Raw genomic sequence first — 22814 nt, 5'->3', positions numbered from 1 at the left:
ACTATAATCCCTATAATTCCACATAATTATCCCATACTAGTTAAAGTGGTATCAAACAGTGATAGTTCTGGAGTGTAGATGCACCCTTAGTTACAACAGCTAAAGTGAAATGCATTGAAGGCAAGATTAACATCATGTTTTCTGGGTTGCTGTGAGTTTTCTGGGCTGTATGTTCCAGAAGCATTCTCTCCTGATGTTTCATCCACATCTATGGCAAGCATCCTCAGAGGTTGCGAGGTCTGTTGGAAACTAGGAAAATCAGGCTTATATATCTATGGAATGTCCAGGGTGAGAGAAAAAACTCTTGTATGTTTGAGGCAAGTGTGAATGTTGCAATTGGCTACCTTGATTAACATTGAATGGCCTTGCAGCTTCAAAGCCTGGCTGGTTGCTGCCTAGGGGAATCCTTTGTTGGAAGGTATTAGGTGGCCCTGATTATCTGGAATTCCCTTGTTTTTTTAGTGTTGCCCTTTATTTACTGTCCTGATTTTAGAGTTTTTTTAAAAATATTGGTAGCCAGATTTTGTTCATTTTCATGGTTTCTTCCTTTCTGTTGAAACTGTCCTCATGCTTGCAGATTTCAATTGCTTCTCTGTGTACTCTGACATGGTCTTTCTCCCACCCTGGACATTTCACAGATATATAAATTTCACTTGTCCACTTTCCAACAGACTGCACAACCTCTGAGGATGCCTTTCACAGATGTGGTCAAAACATCAGGAGAGAATGCTTCTGGAAAAAGGCCATACAGCCCAGAAAACTCACAGCAAGCTAGTGATTCTGGCCATAAAAGCGTTCAACAACACATCATGTTTTCTTTCTTGCCTTTTAGCTGGAATGACAGGTTAAACTTCTTACCTCACAGCATAAGGATTTGCATGGAAAATCAGCAGGGAGTGGCCCAGCCAACCATTAGCACATTCACTGACAAGTTGGGATACATACTAGCATTCAAAGGCAAATGAAAAATACAGACCCTTAGGGTTGTGTGAAAAATGTAACTATCTTGTTAACAATCGAGTCAACTTAGTATAACTGTTTCTTTCCTGGAAATGTGTCACAGACTGGCACCAGTTCATGGATCACCACTTTGGCTGGAATAGTAAATGACAAGGTAAAGGCATTTGGAAACATAGTCATATAGTTTGCCATCCACATCTACAGGTTCATCCATGGATTTCGCCATCCACGGATTGAAAACATTCCTCCAAATTTCAATAAGCAAACCTTGACTTTGTCATTTTGTATAAGGAATGTCATTTTACTACACTAATGTATATAATGGGATTTCAGCTGGCTTGGATTTTGATATCCATTAGGGGTACTTGAACCAAACCCCAGCAGATACCAAGGGCCCATTGTACATAGTTATGTGTCCCTTATATAGATCGTAGACTGCCACTCATGGCCAAGTATGTTTGCCCCTAGAAATGACTTGATAGTACACAGCAACAACACCACAAATGCTTTCATCTGTTGTTCTGATGCACCTGGATGTGTTTGTGTATATATATTTAAAGATCCTGCTTTAAAGATCTTTGAGCATAGGATTTTGAATCACAATTCAAAACATATGTAAAAGTAAAGTAATTCAATTTGACCAAAGCAATATGGAGCACGTGATACAGATAGCATGAGGAAACCTTCAGTGCAAGGGGTTTTAGTCTACATTTTTCCAGGCAAAGTAAACTTCAAGAAAAGATATTTGTCAAGTGTTCATATTATGGATTGTTGTAAGTTTTTTCGGGCTATATAGCCATGTTCTAGAGGCATTCTCTCCTGACATCAGGAGATAATGCCTCTAGAACAGGGGTCCTCAAACTAAGGTCTGGGGGCCGGATGCGGCCCTCCAAGGTCATTTACCCGGCCCTCGCTTTGGGTCAACCTAAGTATGAAACTACTTGAAAGCACACAATAACAACAAAAATCCTATCTCATCAGCCAAAAGCAGACTCACACTTTCCATTGAAATACTAATAAGTTTACATTTGTTAAAATTGTTCTTAATTTTAATTATTGTTTTTTGCACTACAAATAAGGTATTTGCAGTGTGCATAGGAATTAATTCATGGTTTTTTTTAATTATAATTCGGCCCGCCAACAGTTTGAGGGACTGTGACCTGGCCCCCCGTTTAAAAAGTTTGTGGACCCCTGCTCTAGAACATGGCCATATAGCCTGAAAAAACCTACAACAATCCAGTGATTGCGGCCATGAAAGCCTTCGACAATACATTGTTCATATTATTTTTGTGTTTTTCTAACTGGCTAATCGATGGGAAATAATAGTTTTGAATGCAGTAAAAAAATAATATGCAAATACACATGTGACTGTGATTTTTTCTCCCCTAAGAATGAATCTTTAACTTTTATCATGTGCTATAGGGTCTGCATCCAATAATCCAATCATTAGGATTACAAACCATTATTGAAAATAACCCAAAGGCAGGAGTTTGTTGTATGTGCACAGTACTGAATTATTTATAAATTAATAAATGGTGACCATTTGGCACAAAAGCTAGTATATAGAATTGTGAGATTCTTATAAACCAATATCCAAATGAAGCTGAAAGGAGTGTGATTTGCCCTATTTCTTACCTTATAATCCCTGACAGTTTCCTCAACAGGAACAAAAATAGGAGTGTGAAGGTCCATGGATTTTTTACAGGCTGCACACATCAGCTTCTGTTCATCTTTGCAGAAGAGTTTGAGACTTCCAGTGAATCTTGCATATTTTCCCTCTCCTATTATTGTTTCTGCCATCTATACTTTCATTCCTTTGGTAATTTCCGCTGCATTCCCCCAACACCTTGTTTGCAAGCAGCTTTTTCCTCAAGATTTATCCACAAGGGCAGGAGAACTAATTCCCTTATTTCTTCCACACTATAACACAGTGCCTCAGAGCCTCAAATTAAATCAACTGCGGATCACCGTGTCACATATTGTAACAACGTGAATGCGAACCTGCTGAAATAACTCTGCTCACAATGAAGCCGTTTAATATCTGCATTTTTGGTATCCAAAGTGGGGTCTCTGAACCAAAATGTCTTAGATACTGAGGGCCCACTCAATGAAGATGTCAGCATTATTCACTGATACTTTTTCTCCCTGGGATTACTGGAAGGAATGAAACTGTGGCTTGTTATGGTAAATGCAGAGTGTGAAATGTCTTGTGTATTTAAAAAACATCCCATTGTGGTACATCCCAGAGAAGGAAATTTCAGACAGATCTCAAATGAAGAGGTTGGGAAGGGGGGCAGTTGTCAAACAAGGGCGAGAACTGGCATGCAGATGTCTACCCCTTCATCTATCACCAAAATGAAGATATCTCTCCTATAGTTGAATGTTCCTATCACAAGATCCACTAATAGATCCTTCTAAAATCAACATGGGAGATGCTTAACTTCCCCACGCCTTCCAAACCTGCCACAATCCCCATTCAGCACAAGCTGGCTGAAGGAGTTGGAAGATGTAGTTCAACACATCCAAAGGTTGTAGGAAGATACTTTATGGAACCCTTAAAAAGCAGGTAAGCACCACATTCTGATGGGAGACCTGTCACTGAATTTAACACTGCTATCTCTAGGTAGTAGATCCCTCTTGGACTCCTCTTTCTGCAACAGGCACTCTCTTACTGCTTTGTAAACTGGAGCAGAGGGATAAAATAGAGAGTAGAGATAAATCTTGAGGAAGATGCAATCTATCAAAAATGTCTTGCTTGCAGTGTTCCTCCAAAAATATATTTTATTCAGGTAAACCCTTTAGCTCACTACATTTTGTCAGCAGTTAGGATCTACTTGGGCCCGTACTTTCCCGTTACTAGTATTAACAAAACTGGGATCCACTTTTCTGCAACGTATTATGTTTACACACAAAAAACCCATGGCAAACAAGGCATACCTCCTGGTGAATTGCCACAGATCACCCCTAAGGGACAACAAGCATTGCATGTTGTTTGTGTAGAGGATTGTTTATATGACATCATGTAGCCATCTCAACAATTACACAGGCCAACAGGAAAAAAACTGTTTTGATTTTTTAGATCTCTTTTGGGGAATATTTGGGGTGCCAATTCAGAAAATTGGATTAGATAGACCACATCAGCTCTAGTTTCTTAGATATGTGTTTTAAATGTTGTGACTTTATTTTGCTTGGTGTGTTATTTATAATGGTTTTGTATTGTATTGTTCTGTATCTCAATAACTAGATAGGGAAAAACTGATGCTTCTGTTCGATGCTTGTTTCATGTCTGATATAACTGGTTGTGCTTTTAATTCAATTTTAATTGTTAAGTTGTAATTTGCTTTTATATGTTGGGTTGTCAATTTTAGTTATTGTGTATGTATTGTTGTTATGTTCAGACATTGAATATTTGCATTTTATTACAGTAGTCTCTCGCTTATCCAAACTTCACTCATCCAATGTTCTGTATTATCCAATGCAGTCTACTCCCACCTGGATTGGCAGCTTTTTCAATATGTTGCAATGTTTTGGTGCTAAATTAATAAGTACAGTAATTACTACATAACATTACTGTGTATTGAACTGCTTTTCCTGTCGATTTGTTGTAAAACATGATGCTTTGGGCTCAATTTGTAAAATCATAATATAATTTTATGTTTAATAGGCTTTTCCTTAATCCCTCATTACTCAACATTTTCGTTTATCTAATGTTCTTCTGGCCCGTTTATGTTGGATAAGCAAGTCTACTGTACTGTTATGACTACTACTACTACTACTACTACTGCTACTGCCAGTTTTGGAATCAGTAGATCAACTACACCCAGAAACAGGGCTAACATGTAGGGCACCAAAATATGTGTTGGCCAGTGTTATCATAAGGTTCCTTACAAGACATTTGACACTTTTGTTTATTTTACTTCCAAGAAGATCAGGACACATAGGTTGTTATTCTAAATTGTCAATTTTATCTCCAAACCAATTAAATTAGTTCGGGCTAGAATGAGATCAAGGTGTTACCTGTACAGTGAGTGGAGAATAATGTTATTCACAGACAAAACTGTCACATCTGTTAAAATTTGGATATGTTAATTTGTTTTAAGGATGCCTGTAGTACATAAAACTTCTTGCCATCAATGGTTAACTGGGATCTCTATCTTCCAATGAAATATAAGTTCATAGGCATTGAAGTTAAAGGCAATTTGATAAAATGGTAAATGTGAAGTAATAAAAAAACACATAAAATTTCAAAGTTTAATAGCTAGAAGTAGAACATTTTTTCCAATCAAGCAAGATTCATCTTACTACACAAAAGGCATCATGACAATCCCTTTGTAGAAATCAAGATAACCTAACAGTGATGCTGTTTGTCAAGGCCTACATATCCTTCTCATGTAAAGTAAATCATCATAAGGCTGTGGAGTAAGGGGAGCTTTTCTGCCTCCTCCTCTGCCTCTTCACATTCTCCAATTGATGAGGTAGAGGTTTGTTTTGTTATATAAACCTCTAGACTTCCTATTTTCCTCTCCCCAAATAGCTCAACTATCTACTCCAGTAGGTTACAACTGGTGTTTCCTTCACTGAGCCCACAGAAAGAAGTTAAAACTCATGGACCAAGGACATCCATTTCATGGAGTGCAGTTGGGTATTTCACCCCCATGCGCCTCAGAAATACTGCCTCAGCTGGGAACCCAACAACCCACAGCAAAGGATGGGTGCGCGTCCCATTGAAAGATGCTGGAGGGAATGTGAAGATGGGGTCTTCTGTGTCTGCGTCCGTAAAAGTCACACACTCCCCTACATAGTCCAGGGACACACGGATCCTTCTGGGGGGCTTGCTAAGGGACAGGGCAGTCACAGGAGAAGTGAGAGCCCAATGCTGCCCCTTCCACAGCCCCACAGCCCAGATCCCCTCTTCTGGGCTGAAGTCTACCATCCCCCCTTTCTTGGAAGGGTCCCGAGTGACCCCCAAAGCCCAGAATTCTCCATCGCCCACTTCCAATTCCCAAAAGTATCTCCCAGAAGTGAAACCATCACAGCCCAGAACCAAAGCTGTGGAATCCAACTCTTTGGGCACCTCGGGGACATACTGCAAAGCAGGCAGCTTACGATGGGATTGTCCACACCTCGCCATCCATTGTCTCATCGCATCTGCTGCAAGTGGAAAGAAGCACCATCAGTTTTAGGGAGAGAGAGGGGAACAATTTCTACATATCTCAACAGCTACATTTCTCATTGTAGTTTACGTTTCTGTTCCACTTCTCTCAACTATCATTCTGCTTCTCTGTTTCAGATCACTAGCTAGGTATTGCGCAACAACTCCCAAACACCCCAAGTACACTAGTGGGTGATGGGATTCTGCCACTAACCAACTCACTGGAATTCCCAATGGTGTCTCAGCAGGACCTTCTGAAGGTAATGGAATCACAGAAACCTCAGTGGGTAACTGCCTACCATAAATACTCACGTATAAGCTGAGTTTTCCAACTGTTTCTTAGGCTGAAAAAGCCCCCCTCAGCTTATACTCGAGTCAGGATTATTTATTATTTTACTGTTATTATTATTATTATTACATTTACATGCTTACTTTATTATTATTACATTTATTATTTTTCTCTATTACTACTGTTATCATTACATTTGCATTATTTTACCCTATTATTATTTTTATTACATTATTTTACTCTATTATTGGAAGGCTACGTAAGCACATTTACATTGAAGAATGTCAGAATATTTTAATCAGAGTGGGACAGTCTTATCTTAAATTAGATTTATGTAAATATTCAAAAACATTTAACTTACCGATGTCTCAATTAATGTAATTTTATGGATATTTATTTTTATTTTGAAATTTACCAGTAGCTCCTGCATTTCCCACCCTCGGCTCATACTCAAGTTAATAAGTTTTCCCAGGTTTTTGTAGTAAAATTAGATGCCTCAGCTTATATTTGGGTCAGCTTATACTCGAGTATATATCATAATTATCTGCTAATCATAAAATCCCCAACACATCAGGTAAAAGAATCTTGGTCAGCAATGTGAGGAAAGAACTCTGCCAGAGACCCTACAGCAGTGGTTCTCAACCTGTAGGTCCCCAGATGTTTTGACCTTCAACGCCCAGAAATCCTAACAGCTGGTAAACTGCCTGGGATTTCTGGAAGTTGTAGGCTAAAACATCTGGGGACCCCAAAGTTGAGAACTACTGCCCTACAGCAATCCATTGGTAGTCAGCATAAACTAAGATAGCCCTGGTGTGGGCGGCCTCCAAATACCGTTGAACAGAAACAGCTATGCTCCATCTACCATTGGCCACACTGATGCGACTGCTAGGGGTCCACAAATAAACTGGGCTCCATAAATGGTTACTTCACAACTTTCAAACTCAAAAAAGGATAAAGTTGGTAATGTTGAGGGTCCATTGCAAAGCAGATCCGATTCACACATTTCAGTCACATTACCATTATCTTAATGTAGGAGAAACTGCAAAGTACCAATAACCTTTTAAAAACCACATGGAGAGTGCATAACAGGTACAGTATTAACAGTCTGCACATGTCATCTCTTTATTGGCGTATCGTCTTTACAGTTCCAGCAATAAGTTAGCCCCCTATCAATTTCCTCCACAAGAATCAAATACAAGGTTAAAACACCTGCATAGAATCTGCATTACTTTGGCCCAATCATATCTGCCCTGGGTTCAATCAAGCAATATTTTTATACAAATTTCCTTTTAAGAGTTTTCCTCTTTCATGGAATCCCAAATCCCATCAACACTGTTTCATTTGGATGTATTAAGACACTGACTGGAAGAAAATCAGAATAACAACTCAGAAAATGTTACTATCCAACCCACCTTTATCATTCAGTGTTCTCATCTCTCCTTTCTCCACAGCATATATCATATTATCTACAAAAGGGGAAAAATAGATAAAGAAACATTCATCATTTAAGAGATGATTACACTACACTTTTATGAACAGGAATAGAGTTAGCATCCCACATTAAATCCTGTAGTTTATGGAGGGGCCTTAACAATTCTCAGACAGGGGGAGTCCTGGGCCTCACTAAACTAGATCTTTCTGGCATATGTCAAGCAACCTCATACAAATGCCAGGATTTCACAGAATGGAACCATGGAAGTGAAAATGGGATTAAACAGCTCTAATTATATAGTTTCAAAAATATCGGACACTGCTGTCTTTTTTTATTATTACTGACAGGTACATCGTTAGACGTGCTTTCCCAGCTGTAAAGTAGAGCAAAAAATCCTACGCATAATACCTTGGAATCTCTTTAGTGTTTCCTTCAAAGCTTCCCCTTTCCTTGAGACGTCATCCAATCTGCTTTCAAGCTTAGAAGCTTCTTCTGAGAGCTGAAACTGTTGTGCTACACATCTGCATTTTTGAAAGAGGAAAGCAACATTCCTACTTTTAAAAAAAGTTCAATGAGCCACCTCCTTTCTTCCTGATTTATGACAATCCATGTCTGAGTGCCAAACAACAGAAAAATCCCTACTTGCCTTGAATATGGCCATGTTGGTCCCAAGGAATGAAATAAATAAAAGTAACATTGGTTCCTGTTTTATTAGGACAGTGGTTCTCAATCTGTGGGTCCCCAGATATTTTGGCCTCTAACTCCCAAAAATACTAACAGCTGGTAAACTGGCTGGGAATTCTGGTAGTTGTAGGCCAAATCGCCTGGGGACCCACAAGTCAAGAACCAATGTATTAGGATAAAGTCTTAAAATTTCATAAAATACTGTCTTCCATCTTTCAGAAATCCTACAGCCCAATCCAAGCACACAGTGCAGCGAATGCTTCCAGTGGCGGCTTTTGGGGCCATTAAGGTAGCACAACAGGAAACAAATGAAAATTTGGTCCAGGAATACAAATTATCAGGTTATTCTGCACTAGCATGGGACACAGCATTATTTGATTTCTCACTGCAGTTGATGGATGATAGACAAGTACCTGAGTAAAGAACATCCCTATCCCCAGGTTTTGATTCTCCTGTCTCATATTTTACTCTTGGCACTTTATGGAATCAAAGTACATGCAGCTGTCCCTACAGTATGCCAACCTGTTGTGTGAATTCAATTTGAAGACTACCGCCGACATACATTTTATTGCAGTGGTTCAAGCAAAATCAGAAAGTGAAAGGGGCACTACTTGTCTTAGACTAGTAGTTCTCAACCTGTGGGTCCCCAGATGTTTTGGCCTTCAACTCTCAGAAATCCTAACAGCTGGTAAACTGGCTGGGATTTCTGGGAATCGTAGGCCAAAACACGTGGGGACGCACACGTTGAGAACCACTGCCTTAGACTATGAACTGAAATAGAGGAGTGTGGAATTTACTTGCTGATAAGGAGGAACATAAGAAGCACACATACCTGTTCATGTTCGTTTTAATATCCTAAAAGAGGGAAGGAAAGAGAGAGAAGAGGAACTAAATCCCACAATGCATTTCATCATAGGGTGCGTCACAGGCTAATAGGGTGCATATGCCTCTGCCCACCCTGTTTCAGGCTGCAAAGGACTCCAAAACCGCTGTTAAAGGCATGAGGATGGAAGCTTTTTTTCTAGCCTCTGGTGCTTACAGGGCAGGGGTTAAGTAGCCTGCCCCCCCAGTCACCCTCAGGCTCTTACCTGTGATCCCGGAAGTGGAACAGCGGGTGTGTGCTCCAGGACAAGAGATGGGGGATGCTCTGGTTACACACGGGAGCCTTCAGGCCACGTTGCTCTCCCTGGCGGTGCAACTGTTTCTCTGAGGAGAAGGTCTGCCCTAGTGGCTTTTTAGCAGCCTTCTCCTCCCCGGACTGTTCTCCCACCCTTCTTGCCGGTAAGCAGGCTGGCTGTTGGCCCCCTCCAGGGCCTGCCCACCGGCCTTTGCCTCGCCTGGGGCCACCAGCTCCTGATGCCCAAGTGACCTGGACTGTCCAGTTGGCACACCACTTCGTTGCTGAACAGGGGGCGCACCTGACTTGAGCAATGGCACCTTCCTCCCAGAAAGAGCCCAGGCCCAAAAGGAGAGACCCCGGGGGGGCCCATAATTCCCCGTCCCAGGATCACTGCGTCTCGTCATCATCACCCGTAGTGCTTCAGAGAGACTCTCTGCACGTCACAGGTTACCTAAACATCTTGTCCTTGTTGCTGGTGATCAGAGGGCCGGTTGCAAAATAATTAAAAGAAAAAGATTCTGTGCCAAGAGTTCAAGCGCGCAGGAGGTGTGCTCGATTTTTTTAAAAAAACAAATGAACAAACCAGCCTCACATCCTTGGAATAGCTACAAATGATGTTCGCCATGGAGTGGACCACAGGAAGACCCTAAGGAGATCCCAGAAAATGCAGGCTTTTTTGCAGGCACTCATATCCCACCACTTCTTTTTTTTTTCCAAAAACATTTCCCCTCTTGTTCATCACAGACCCATTATTCCCTCCCATTGCACCCAACCCCCTTGTCATCCTCAGCATGCACTCTTATCAGCCTGATTCCATAGACTGACTCTTCAAGAGTGACTTCGAAATCAGTCCCATCACCAGCACATCAGCCCAAGTACCCGAACACCCTTAAGAAAAAAACCATATTAACACAACTGTACGTACTAGAGGTCTGCATGTCACCATACCCGATGTGTCCCGACATGAACCTGAAGGAATGGGGTCATCCAGGCCAGCTTCTCAACAGCCTTCAGGTCACCTGAATGACCTGGAAGTATATCTGCCAACAGCAGAGTGCTATGATGTCATAGCATTCCACAATGGGAGGAGCTACAGAGGTCCAGCTGTCCCTTGGGGAAGTCCAGAAGGGCCCAACTTGAGCTAAATCCCCAATATTTTCTTATGGAATGCTTATTTTCTAACATTCCATGAAAGTGGGAAATATTTTGGATAATAGTGAACCCCCCACCCAAACAGCTAATGGCCAGCTGATGGGAGTCCTGCTCACCCTTGACCAAGCAAATGTACTGGCAAGTAAATAGCAAGCCCCATATTGAAATACGTGAGAGATCTCTGGAGGTTCAATGTCCAAGGCCCATAACCCACTGCAAGGTTCAGGTCCAGGCCCAAGTGAATGAGGAAAAAGAGATTTCTCTGCTGATAGCAAATCTCACCTGCAAAAATTCACTGGCCGGCTGTTTACATTTTGCCTCCATCTCAGTGATTACGTCACCAAGACGGGACAGCTCTTCTGAGAGTTTGGTGACCATATCGTCTTTCCGGCTTTCTATCTCTTTACGTATTTCTTCCAGTTGGGTCAGGAGCAGCTGTTCCTGGTCTTTCAAAAACTGGTGCAGGTGCTCAAACTCAGACACAATCTCCTGTCTCTCTGTCTGGACCTTCTCCTATAACAATCACAGGCAAAGCGAGGAAGGAGAACGTTAAAGAATCTTTTTTTAGGTAGATAAGGCAAAACAAAAGGTACTAGAGTGCTCAGAAAACAAGAAAGTGAGATGTCAGACCAGGATGGGCAATGCTGCCTATGGACTTCATGTGGCTCCTAAAGCCACCACCAGTCTCCCATCCCTCTCTCTATATATATTTTTAGATTGAAATGATGTTCAGGTATTTTTGTGGTAAAAACAGAGAAAATTCCTGAAAAAATATTAAAATACAGGGAAATATGCTCACACCACTTATACAAGCACCTCCAAAATCTGCACTATCATTACACATGACTTTTTTCCTCAGCAAAAGAAAGCAGAGGCATTTGAGTTATCTGAGAGAGGTGACTGTGGCCCATGGGTCATCTGGGAGAAAACCCACTGCCAGGAAATTATCCTTTCCTGGTAACACACAGAGAAGATATGGGAATAATACAGAACAGTGATTCCCAACCTTTTTTTGACCAGGAACCATTTTGACCAGGAACCATTTTGACCAGGGACCACTTGACCAGGAAGTACTTTGACCAGGGACCACTTTTACCAGTGACCACTCTCCAACATTAGTACCAAAGGGTTACAAATGGGTTTTTGGGCAACTTTAGATTTGGTTTGGTTATTTGGGGTGCTGATTCAGAAAACTGCATTAGATAGATGGAATCAGCTCTAGTTTCTGATATAGAACATAAGCCATTCAATAGTCGCCATCTGCTCGCCCACAGAAAACCATATTTAATAATCTAGAGCTGATGTGGTCTACCCAAGGGGTCAAGGCTGGCCAGCGACAGAGTAGGGGTGGCACGCGGCATGAAAGGAGCGGAAATAAAATAAAATAGGAAGGAGGCTCGCGGACCAGGTTTTCATCCTCACGGCCCACTGGTGGCCCTCGACCCACAAGTTAAGAACCACTGGCATAGAATAACAAAGACAACAGAGTCCAAAGTAAGGTTGGAAGAAGGCATTCTCTAAACTGGTAAATGTTTGCACTGCAACTCTCAATTTTAAGAAGATCTGGAGGGAACAGTGGTCAGCTGATATCTAGTATCTGCAACCCCCTTTCTGTAAATTCTAGACCAGGTAAATAGTAAGCCCTGGTCAGAGGCAACAGGAGCAGCTTAAACAGCTCAGCAACCCCCACCCCCGTTTGAGGGCTCCTACCTGCAGCAAACATTCCCTGAGGTATGGAACCCAGTCATGGATGCTGTAGGATAAAATCTGAATGCTTACCTGAATGGTAGCTGTCACATATTAAACAACTGAAAATCAAAACAATTGGTTGTTCCTTTATACAACCCGATATAAATAGCACTGTTTAAAAGTAGAATCTAAATTCTTTCTTCAAAAATACAAACACCTTCTTTAAATTTCTCAAACTACTGTACTAATTCTGTGTTGAAAACAATTAGCACTTTACCAGAAGTTTGCCACATCAATTAAAGCTCTACAGCTTATCATGAGTCAATATAAAACTTGATTGCATTGCAAACCTAGGTGCAAAGTCAATAGGTTAAATAGAATGAGAATGCATGAGAAAGATCAAAATAGTAATAGACAAAAAACTAACCCTTGTGAATCTGTTCTTTATGGCTAATAGCACCTACCATGTATTCCAGGATTTTCCTCTCTCCTGTTAGCTTCTGATTCGATAGGGTGTTCTTCTCCTGCTTCAGAAGCTCTAGCTGTTTCTGAACCCGCTCCTGAGCAAATAAAAATGGCTTGAGATAGGAGGGAGGAGATTAGAGGTAGTAACAGCATGGAACTCTTGGCATAGATATGGAAACACAGATGGGCAACTGTTTTTGTCCCAATTGCCATTATACAGACTACACCCTGCAGGCCCAAGCCCCAGTTCTACATTCCCCTCTCATCCTTCCAAAGCTTAGAATGACTCTCTCTCTCTGGCGTCTAAAACTTTATATTTGGCAATGTATATTAATTACATCTCTTCAATTAAAACGCGAAAATACCAAAATTCTCCATATATAGGGAAAATTAATGAACTCATACTTTTAACATTTTATATAGATAATAGCTGTGCCCTGCCACGCGTTGCTGTGGCCTTTAGTAAGAGTTTTGAAGTCTCTGCCTGGCCTCTCTTCCTTCCTTCACTCGTCCTCATTCCCTCTTTCTCTCTCTCACACTCCTTCCTTCCCCCCCCCCCTCTCTCTCTCTGGCATCCCTCCTTCCTCCCCCTTCTTTATGCTTGTGTGTAAACTTGAGTATCTTCTGTTGTTCATGGGGGTTCAGTGTGGCATGTTTGCCCCAATTCTGTCGTTGGTGGGGTTCAGGATGCTCTTTGAGTGTTGGTGAACTCTGAATCCCAGTGACTATAACTCCCAAATGTCAAGGTCTATTTCCCTCAAACTCCATCTGTGTGGATATTTGGGCGTATTGAATGCTTTGGTCCGGATCCATCATTGTGTCTTCAAAGTCGCCCCCTCCCTTCTTCCCACCCCTTCCCTCCCTGAGTCACTCCTTCCCTCCTCCCACCCCCTCTGGAAAGACACGCCCCCTCCCTTCGCCCCACCCCTTCCCTCCCTGATTGACTCCTGGAAGGAAAGGGGTGGGGCGAAGGGAGGGGGCGTGTCTTTCCGGAGGGGGTGGGAGGAGGGAAGGAGTGACTCAGGGAGGGAAGGGGTGGGGAGAAGGGAGGGGGCAACTTTGAAGACACGCCCCCTCCCTTCACCCCACCCCTTTCCTCCGTGACTCACTCCTTCCCTCCTCCCTCCCTGGTTAGACACGCCCCCTCCCTTCGCCCCACCCCTTTCCTTCCAGGAGTGTCTCAGGGAGGGAAGGGGTGGGGCGAAGGGAGGGGGCGTGTCTTTCCAGTGGGGATGCGGCGCGGTGAAGCTTGGAGGCAGCGTGGGAGGAGTAAGATGAAGGAGGGGGTGGAGGGAAGGGGGCGGGGGGAAGTTGCGTTGTTTGTGTGTGTGTGTGTGGCGTGGGGAAGAGCGGTGACGTGTTCGTGCTGGGCGGGGCAAGGGAGGGAGGGAAGTGCGTTGGCCGTTCGGCCATGTGTGTGCGCGCGCTGGGGACTTTGCGCCAGTGCGCATGCTCAGTTGTTTTGCCGTTTTTTCTGTGTGTGGTTGTGTTGTTTTGATTTCTGACTGGATTAGTTTGTACCTAGTGGGTTGTCCTTGGGGCATGGCAATTTTGGTGGAGTTTTGTGGAGGGGTTTTAGAGTTTTGCTTCCCCGTTGGACGCCAGTAGGAAATTTATAGATATAGATATTTTATATTTTTATACAGACTAAGAAAATATGGTATTTTGCAAATATTTTGTAAAATTTTGTAATTAATATTTTGTAAATAAAGATAAATTTAGCTACCTTTTCCCATTTCCCCTATGCATGGCAACTTTTGGACCATCCTTTATTTTATTTTCTAAAAGAATTTCTCAACCTTAATTCCACATCTACAAGCTAGAAAAAAAACACACTAAATCTTACTAATCATACAGACGCCATTTAGAACATCCAAGCTTTTATTCAACATTCTTAGGAGGAAATAATGCTCACAAACTGATTGATGAGTTGCATTGTCTCTTTGGACCTGGAAGAACAAGTCCTAAATAAATCCAGACAAGACAGAGGTACTCCTGGTCAGTCGCAAGGCCGAGCAGGGTATAGGGTTACAGCCTGTGCTGGACGGGGTCGCACTCCCCTTGAAGGCGCAGGTTCGCAGCTTGGGTGTGACCCTGGACTCATCGCTGAGCCTGGATCCCCAGGTTTCAGCGGTGACCAGGGGAGCATTTGCACAGCTTCGGCTCGTGCGCCAGCTGCGCCCGTATCTTGGGAAGTCTGACTTGGCCACGGTGGTACACGCTTTGGTCACATCCCGCCTTGACTACTGCAACGCTCTCTACGTGGGGCTGCCCTTGAAGACGGCCCGGAAGCTCCAGCTAGTCCAGCGCGCGGCAGCCATGTTGTTAACCGGAGCGGGACGCAGGGAGCACACAACGCCCTTGTTGTCCCAGCTCCACTGGCTGCCGATTTGCTACCGGGCCCAATTTAAGGTGCTGGTGTTATCCTACAAAGCCCTAAACGGTTCCGGCCCAAAATACCTTGAGAACCGCATCTTGGCCTACGAGCCCACGAGGACCTTGAGATCATCTGGGGAGGCCCTTCTCTCGGTCCCGCCTGCCTCACAGGCACGCCTGGCGGGGACGAGAGAGCGGGCCTTCTCGGTGGTGGCCCCCCGGCTATGGAACTCCCTCCCTGCTGAAATCAGACAGGCGCCTTCCCTCATGGCCTTCCGCAAGGGCCTGAAAACCTGGCTCTTCGAAAAGGCCTTCAATTAAGTACTATGTTTTTGGAATGACCACCGGAATGGACTATGACTATGAGATTGATTATGACCCCAAACAAGACGAAGCGGATTTTTAGTTTAATTAGTTGTGTATTCGTAAGATGTTGTGTTATGATCTTGATCTATTGTAAACCGTTGTCCTTTCTATGTTCTATGTTTTGTACACCGCCACGAGTCGCCCTCGGGCTGAGAGTGGCGGTTAACAAGTGCAAATAATAAATAAATAAATAAATAAATAAATACCATATTTCACTCTATAGCAGTCACACTTTTTCCATTTATTATATGATGACTATTATGAGGTGAAAAAATGTGCTGTTAGCCGAGGGAAGCCCCACAGCTCAGAAAAGACATGCCTCACCTGTCCACACATCTGTCCTAATTGCAGCTGCAAAGGGGGCAGCCACGTGGGTGGGCAAGACTTCCCGAGCCATCTAGGCACAAGTGAGTGAATCAAGGGTGCAACTATTATGCGAGGAATAGCAAAAATACAATTTTGCCAACCAAAATTTGGAGGTGTGGCTAATATGCAGTAGCAACTATGATATGATACAATACTATAGTGAGTGGAAATCAAACAGGTTGACGAGTTATTGTATAACAATCCCTAACCCTCTACTGATGAATATTCGAAAGGATTGCTTAACACTTTGAGGTTGCTAGGGAACAGGTATTTTTAAACTTGCTTTCAATGCAACACTAGTTGATTTAATATCTACAATGATAAAAAACAACCAAAAATCCCAAATAAACAAGAACCCTGATCTAAATGCTCCTCCTGAAATTGTTCACCTCCTTCTCCTCCACCTCTGCATTACAGCCAATACTTTCCTGGAAAGATAACAGTTTGGAAAGCTACCTAGGTAGATTGGTTCAAATCAACAACAGATGCCAAATGTAAATCATTTTAAACAAATCTTCCTCCAAATTTTTTTCTTTAAAAAAAATGCAGATCTATCAGATCCCATCTGATCTTGAATACCCTGTTTCTGTGGGAACTTGGGATGCTATAAACCAGTGATGTAAGCTGCTTCAGGTCTCAATCAAGCGGGACTATTATGTGGTGAATATTATGTTATCATGCTTGCATTTTAACTATGTTTTAATATAGGATTTTAGAGATGTGTTTGACTATGTTGTGTCCCTCAAGTCAAGAGGAGAGGCAGGTAATAAATAATAAAATATTGTTATTATGGACTAAATGAGGGCAAATTGAAACTTAATCCAGACAAGACAGAACTGCTCCTGGTCAGTCGGAAAGCAGACCAGGGAATAGGGATGCAGTCTGTGCTGGATGGAGTCATACTCCCCATGAAGACACAGGTCCGCAGTTTGGGGGACCTCCTGGACTCAGCGCTGAACCTCGAGGACCAGGTATTGGATTTGGCTGGGAGGGCTTTTGCACAATTAAAACTTGTGTACCAACTGCACATGTGCCTTGAGAAGCCAGATCTGGCTATGGTAGAACATGCCTTAGTTACATCCCATCTGGATTACTGTACCGCGCTCTATGTGAGGCTGCCTCTGAAGAGTGCTCAGAAACTTCAGCTGGTCCAAAGAGTTGCAGTTAGATTGTTCACTGGGGCTGGCTACAGGGAGTGGACAACTCCCCTGTTGCAGCAGCTCTACCGGCTGTCAGATTGTTTCCAGGCACAATTCAAAGTGCTGGTTATGACCTTTAAAGTCCTAGACCAGTGATTCTCAACCTGTGTGCTTGGTAAACTGGCTGGGATTTCTGGGAGTTATAGGCCAAAACACCTGGAGACCCACAAGTTGAGAACCACTGCCCTAGATGTTCAAGTACAGGCTATTTGGTCAACCTCATCCCCTTGTATGAACCTGCCCGGCCCTGAGATCTTCAGGAGAGGCCCTTCTCTCGATCCCACCTCCAGCTCAAGCTTGATTGGTGGGAACTCCCTTCTTCCCAGGGAAGCCAGAATGCCCCCCTCCCTGCTGTCCTTCCGGTGGAAATGTAAAAACCTTTTTATTTAAATAGGCTTTTAAAGATGAAGGTTTTTAAGATCATGTCAGGGAATGCTGTAGTTTTCAACTTTAAATGTCTGCATATATTCTATGTGTAATATGATTTTAAGGTATAATTTATAGTTATCCTTTTAGTAATTAGTTTAATTATATGTTCATTTAATTTTGTATATATGTTGGCATTGAATCTTGCCATTACTTGTTATACATTACTTTAAGTCCCCTCAGGGGTGAGAAAAGTGGGTTTATAAATGCAGAAAATAAATAAACAAATAAACTTTGACTCTGTCTTAATGGTTTCTAACTGGGAATTTTTATAATACAGTTTATATTTAATCCTGTTTTGATATTGGTATATTTGCATATTTTAAATGCTGATGCTTTTATGTTAAGTTGTTTTGTGTCCCCTTCAGGGGAAATCACTATTTTTATTTATTATTTGAATCATTTATATTTCACCCTTCTCACCCCGAAGGAGACTCAGGGCGGAGCACAACAAATATACGTCAAACGTTCAATGCCAGGACATCAAACCATAAATATACACAAACATAATATCACTTATATCCACTTTAAAATCAGTTGCGTAAAAACCACCTCAGGACACCATTCTATTATTGCCTCATTGCACTGCCGCAAAGGCTTGGTCCCACAGCCAGGTCTTCACTATCCTTCTGAAGGACCGGAGGGAGGGGGTCGATCTATTATTGCCAGGAAGGGAGTTCCATAGCCAGGGGGCAATCACTGAGAAGGTCCTGTCTCTCGTCCCGTCAAATGCACCTGTGATTGTGGCGGGACCAAGAACAGGGCCTCCCCAGAAGATCTTAGTCTTTATGGTGGTTCATAAAGGGAGATGCATTTGGACAGCTAAATTGGGCCGGGGCCGTTTAGGACTTTATAGACCAAAGCCAGCACTTTGAATTGTGTCTGGTAGCAAACAGGCAGCCAGTGGAGATGGTGTAACATGGGAGTTGCGTGCTCCCTTTATGAGGCCCCAGTTATTAACCTGGCTGCCTCTCGTTGGACTATTTGAAGCTTCCAAGCAATCTTCAAAGGCATCCCCACATAGAGCACATTGCAGTAGTCTATCCTGGATGTAACGAGAGCGTGAACCACCATGGCCAAGTCTGACTTCCCAAGGTACGGGCAGGTTGTAAATAAATATTCAATGCAAGGCATTAAATTTTGCCATCTATGTGTAAACCGCTTTGAGTCCCCCCAGGGGTGAGAAAAGCGGTATATAAATGCTGTAAATAATAATAATAAATAAATATAATGAAGGGTGTAAATAAATATAATAATTATTACTACTATATAAAACAGACATAAAATTAACATTTACTTATAACAAAGCAGCATTTGCCAGGCTTGCTAAAGTGGCTGGTTTTCCTTTTCCTGGCCTGCAGCTGAAAAGCTTTTGAACAAGCTTTTGGAAAGGCAGCATAATAGATAAACATGGAACTAGGAAAGAGTGAACATGGAACGGCTTAGACAATGCTTTTGGAATATTAATTAACAGGAAGTTGCTGGTTATTATATGTTTTTTAATGATTGTATATGGTTTTTTATAATGTGTGCTAATGTTTTTAACTGGTATAGCCCTAAACGGTTCTGACCCAACTTACCTGTCTGAACGATCCCGCCTGCATCACAAATACGTTTGGCGGAGACGAGACAGGGCCTTCTCAGTGGTGGCCCCTTGGCTATGGAACGCCCTTTCTAGTGACATTAGATCGGCCTTCTCCCTTTTAACATTCCGGAGAAAAAGTCAAGACTTGGCTTTTTGAGCAAGCGTTTGAAAATGCAGTGTACCAGACGTAGGAATATGGAACAACTGGATGATGAGTTTGGACAATGTTTTAACTAGGAGATGCAAATTATTTATGTCACTGATCTTGTTATGGTTTTATATTATATGTTAATGTTTTTAAATGTCTTAAATGTTTTCATGGTGTCTTATTGATTTAGTTATGGTTTTATATTGTACTAGCTGTCCCCGCCACGTGTTGCTGTGGCCAACCTTCCCTCCCTCTTCCTCTCCTTCTTCCTCTCCTTCCTTTGCTCCCTTTCCTTCCTTCCTTCCTTCCTTCCCTTTTCTTCTTTCCTTCCTTCCTTCTCTACCTTTTTACTTCTTTCCCCCATTTTTCTATAAATCCCAGCAACTACAACTCCCAAATGAGAAAATCATAATTTTTTGAGTGATGGTCACTCCTTGTGATGTGAGACGTTTTGTTGTCAAATTTGGTGTGATTTCATTCATTGGTTCTTTTGTTTTTAGGGTACTCATTGCACACAGAGCATTTATATATATATATATATATATATATATATATATATGTTAATGTTCATGTTATTAAATGTCTTAAATGTTTTCATGGTGTGTTATTGAGCTTGTTATGGTTTTATATTATAAGTTAATGTTGTTAACTGTTTTAAATGTTTCTATGGTGTGTTATTGGTCTTGTTATGGTTTTATATTATATGTTAATGTTGTTAAATGTCTTAAATGTTTTCATGGTGTGTTATTGGTCTTGTTATGGTTTTATATTATATGTTAATGTTGTTAAATGCTTTTATGGTGTTTTATTGCTCTTGTTATGGTTTTATATTATATGTTAATGTTTTTAAATGTTTAAAATGTTTTTATGGTGTTGTTGGGCATTGAATTGTTGCCTCTGTAAACCGCCTTGAGTCGCCTCCGGGCTGAGAAGGGCGGTATACAAATATAATAAATAAACAAATTGTTTTTATGACTGTGTGGCATTGAACTGCTCCTAATCGTAAGCCACCTTGAGTCTGAGAAAGGCGGCATAGAAATAAACAAACAAACAAGCGTATTGTCGAAGGCTTTCATGGCTGGAATCACTAGGTTCTTGTGGATTTTTTCGGGCTATAGGGCCATGTTCTAGAGGCATTTCTCCTGACGTTTCTCCTGCATCTATGGCAAGCATCCTCAGAGGTAGTGAGGTCTGTTGGAATTAGGACAATGGGTTTATATATCTGTGGAATGGCTGGGGTGGGGCAAGGAGCTCTTCCCTGCTGGAGCTAGGTGTGAATGTTTCAACTGACCACCTTCATTAGCATTTGAAGGCCTGGCTGAGCCTGGGAAAATCCCCTGTTGAGAGGTGTTAAGATGTGCCTGGTTGTTTTCTCTCTGCTGTTTTGCTGTTGTAATTTTAGAGTTTTTTAATACTGGTAGCCAGATTTTGTTCATTTTCATGGTCTCTTCCTTTCTGTTGAAATTGTCCACATGCTTGTGGATTTCAATGGCTTCTCTGTGTAGTCTGACATGGTGGTTGTTGGAGTGGTCCAGCATTTCTGTGTTCTCAAATAATATGCTGTGTCCAGGTTGATTCATCAGGTGCTCTGCTATGGCTGACTTCTCTGGTTGAAGTAGTCTGCAGTGCCTTTCATGTTCCTTGATTCGTGTTTGGGCCATGCTGCGTTTGGTGGTCCCTATGTAGACTTGTCCACAGCTGCATGGTATACGGTAGACTCCTGCAGAGGTGAGAGGATCCCTCTCAACACCTCTCAACAGGGGATTTTCCCAGGCTCAGCTAGGCCTTCAAATGCTAATGAAGGTGGTCAGTTGAAACATTCACACCTAGCTCTAACAGAGAAGAGCTCTCTGCCCCACTCCAGCCATTCCACAGATATATAAAGCCATTGTCCTAATTCCAACAGACCTCACTACCTCTGAGGATGCTTGCCATAGATGCAGGCGAATTGTCAGGAGAAATGCCTCTAGAACATGGCCCTATAGCCCGAAAAAACCTACAAGAACCTAAATAAATAAACTGTTTTTATGACTGGGTTGTTGTAGGTTTTCCAGGCTCTATGGCCATGCTCTAGAGGCATTTTCTCCTGAGGTTTCGCCTGCATCTATGGCAAGCATCCTCAGAGGTAGTGAGGTCTGTTGGAAGTAGGAAAATGACTGTGTGTCATCGAACTGCTCCCAAGTGGGCTGAGAAAGGCGGCATAGAAATAAACAAATAAACCTTTTTCCCTTGCTAACCCTTGCCCTGTTGCTGCCCTGGGGGATGTGCAAGTGGGTGGCGTTTGGGGACCTCCCTTCCTTCCTTCTTTTCCTTCCCTTGTGGGTTCTCCTTACCCGATAGTCGCGGGCGGCCCTCTCGACGTGGAAGATGGTGTGGGCGCGGTGCTCCTCGGAGCGGTCGCAGTGGGCGCAGATGGGGGCCTGGTCCTCCTCGCAGAAGAACTGGAGCACGGCCTGGTGCTTCTCGCAGAGCCTCCCTCCGGGGCTGCCTCCATCTCCGCTGCCTCCGCTTCCGGGGGTCAGGGGCGCTCTTCGGAAAGCCGCCGCCGCCGCGGCCGCTGTCATGGCAACGGTCTCCACGGCGACGGCGGTTGGGGAGACGTCGGGGGTGGCGGGGGCCGAGGGCAAGGCCTTGGGCGGCGTGGTCGGCGGCGGAGGGGTGGCCGCTCTCGGCGGGGGCGGCGGCGAAGGGGCGGGAGCGATGATGGGAGCCAGAGGAGCCATGGGAAGCGGCTGCGGTGGAGGGGGCGGCGGCGGTGGCGCGGCCTCGACCCTCTGCCGCTTGGGCCTCTCTGGGGCGACCAGGCTGGCCAGCAGCGGCGGCGGCTTGATGGGCCGCAGGTTCCTCTTCCGGGAGGTGGCGCCGCACTCCAGGCAGGAGATGTTGAGCTTGGGCTCGCCGAGGCGCTGCCCGATGCAGGCCGTGCAGAAGTTGTGGCCGCAGGGCAGGCAGATCGGGTCCGGGCAGTAGACGCGGCAGAAGGAGCACCACGTCTCGCTCGGGTAGCGCGGCCCCGCGGGGATCTCGGCCGGAGTGGTGCCCGGCGGAGGGGAGTCCGGCGGGGAAGGCGGGGAGAGCAGCGGCGCCGGAAGAGGGCCGCCCATCAGCAGGCTCACCCCGGCCCCGCCGCCGACGCCCACCCCGAGGCCTCCTCCTCCCACTCCCCCGCCGCCGCCGCCACCTCCGCCCAGGTGGAGCTGCGAGGACCGCAGCCGGCTGCGGAGGAGACGTTGCTGGAGCTGCTGCTCCGCCGTCAAGCCGCCCAGGCCTCCGCTCATCATGGACGCCGAACGCTCACTGACTGGCTGGCTGGCGGAAGAGCCCCGCGAGGAGAGAACGGCGCGCGCCCTCTGCGCCGCCCTGATTGGCTCAGCCGCTTCCCAGGAAGGGGGCGTGGCCGGCCCA

At 43.8% G+C, this 22814-nt stretch overlaps 1 protein-coding gene across 2 annotated transcripts; it reads right to left on the bottom strand.

The window, feature by feature from the left end:
- Nucleotides 1-5197: 5197 nt before the first annotated feature.
- Nucleotides 5198-22792, bottom strand: LOC132765122 (E3 ubiquitin-protein ligase TRIM15-like). 2 transcript variants are annotated; one of them, XM_060759310.2, is made up of 7 exons: nucleotides 21743-22792; nucleotides 12943-13038; nucleotides 11072-11302; nucleotides 9350-9372; nucleotides 8242-8354; nucleotides 7814-7867; nucleotides 5198-6111 (listed from the first exon to the last, which is right to left on the bottom strand). In XM_060759310.2, the coding sequence occupies exons 1-7, from the start codon at nucleotides 22688-22690 to the stop codon at nucleotides 5564-5566; spliced, it is 2013 nt and encodes a 670-aa protein (XP_060615293.2). In that variant the 5' UTR covers nucleotides 22691-22792; the 3' UTR covers nucleotides 5198-5563. The 2 variants fall into 2 exon arrangements, with proteins under 2 accessions (XP_060615293.2, XP_067319479.1); XM_067463378.1 differs by having other exon boundaries at nucleotides 12943-13056; nucleotides 21743-22780.
- Nucleotides 22793-22814: the final 22 nt, after the last annotated feature.

The sequence above is a fragment of the Anolis sagrei genome, chromosome 2 (assembly GCF_037176765.1).
Source record: "Anolis sagrei isolate rAnoSag1 chromosome 2, rAnoSag1.mat, whole genome shotgun sequence".
NCBI classification, from domain to species: domain Eukaryota; kingdom Metazoa; phylum Chordata; class Lepidosauria; order Squamata; family Dactyloidae; genus Anolis; species Anolis sagrei.
This window is presented reverse-complemented; position numbering and strand designations above follow the sequence as displayed.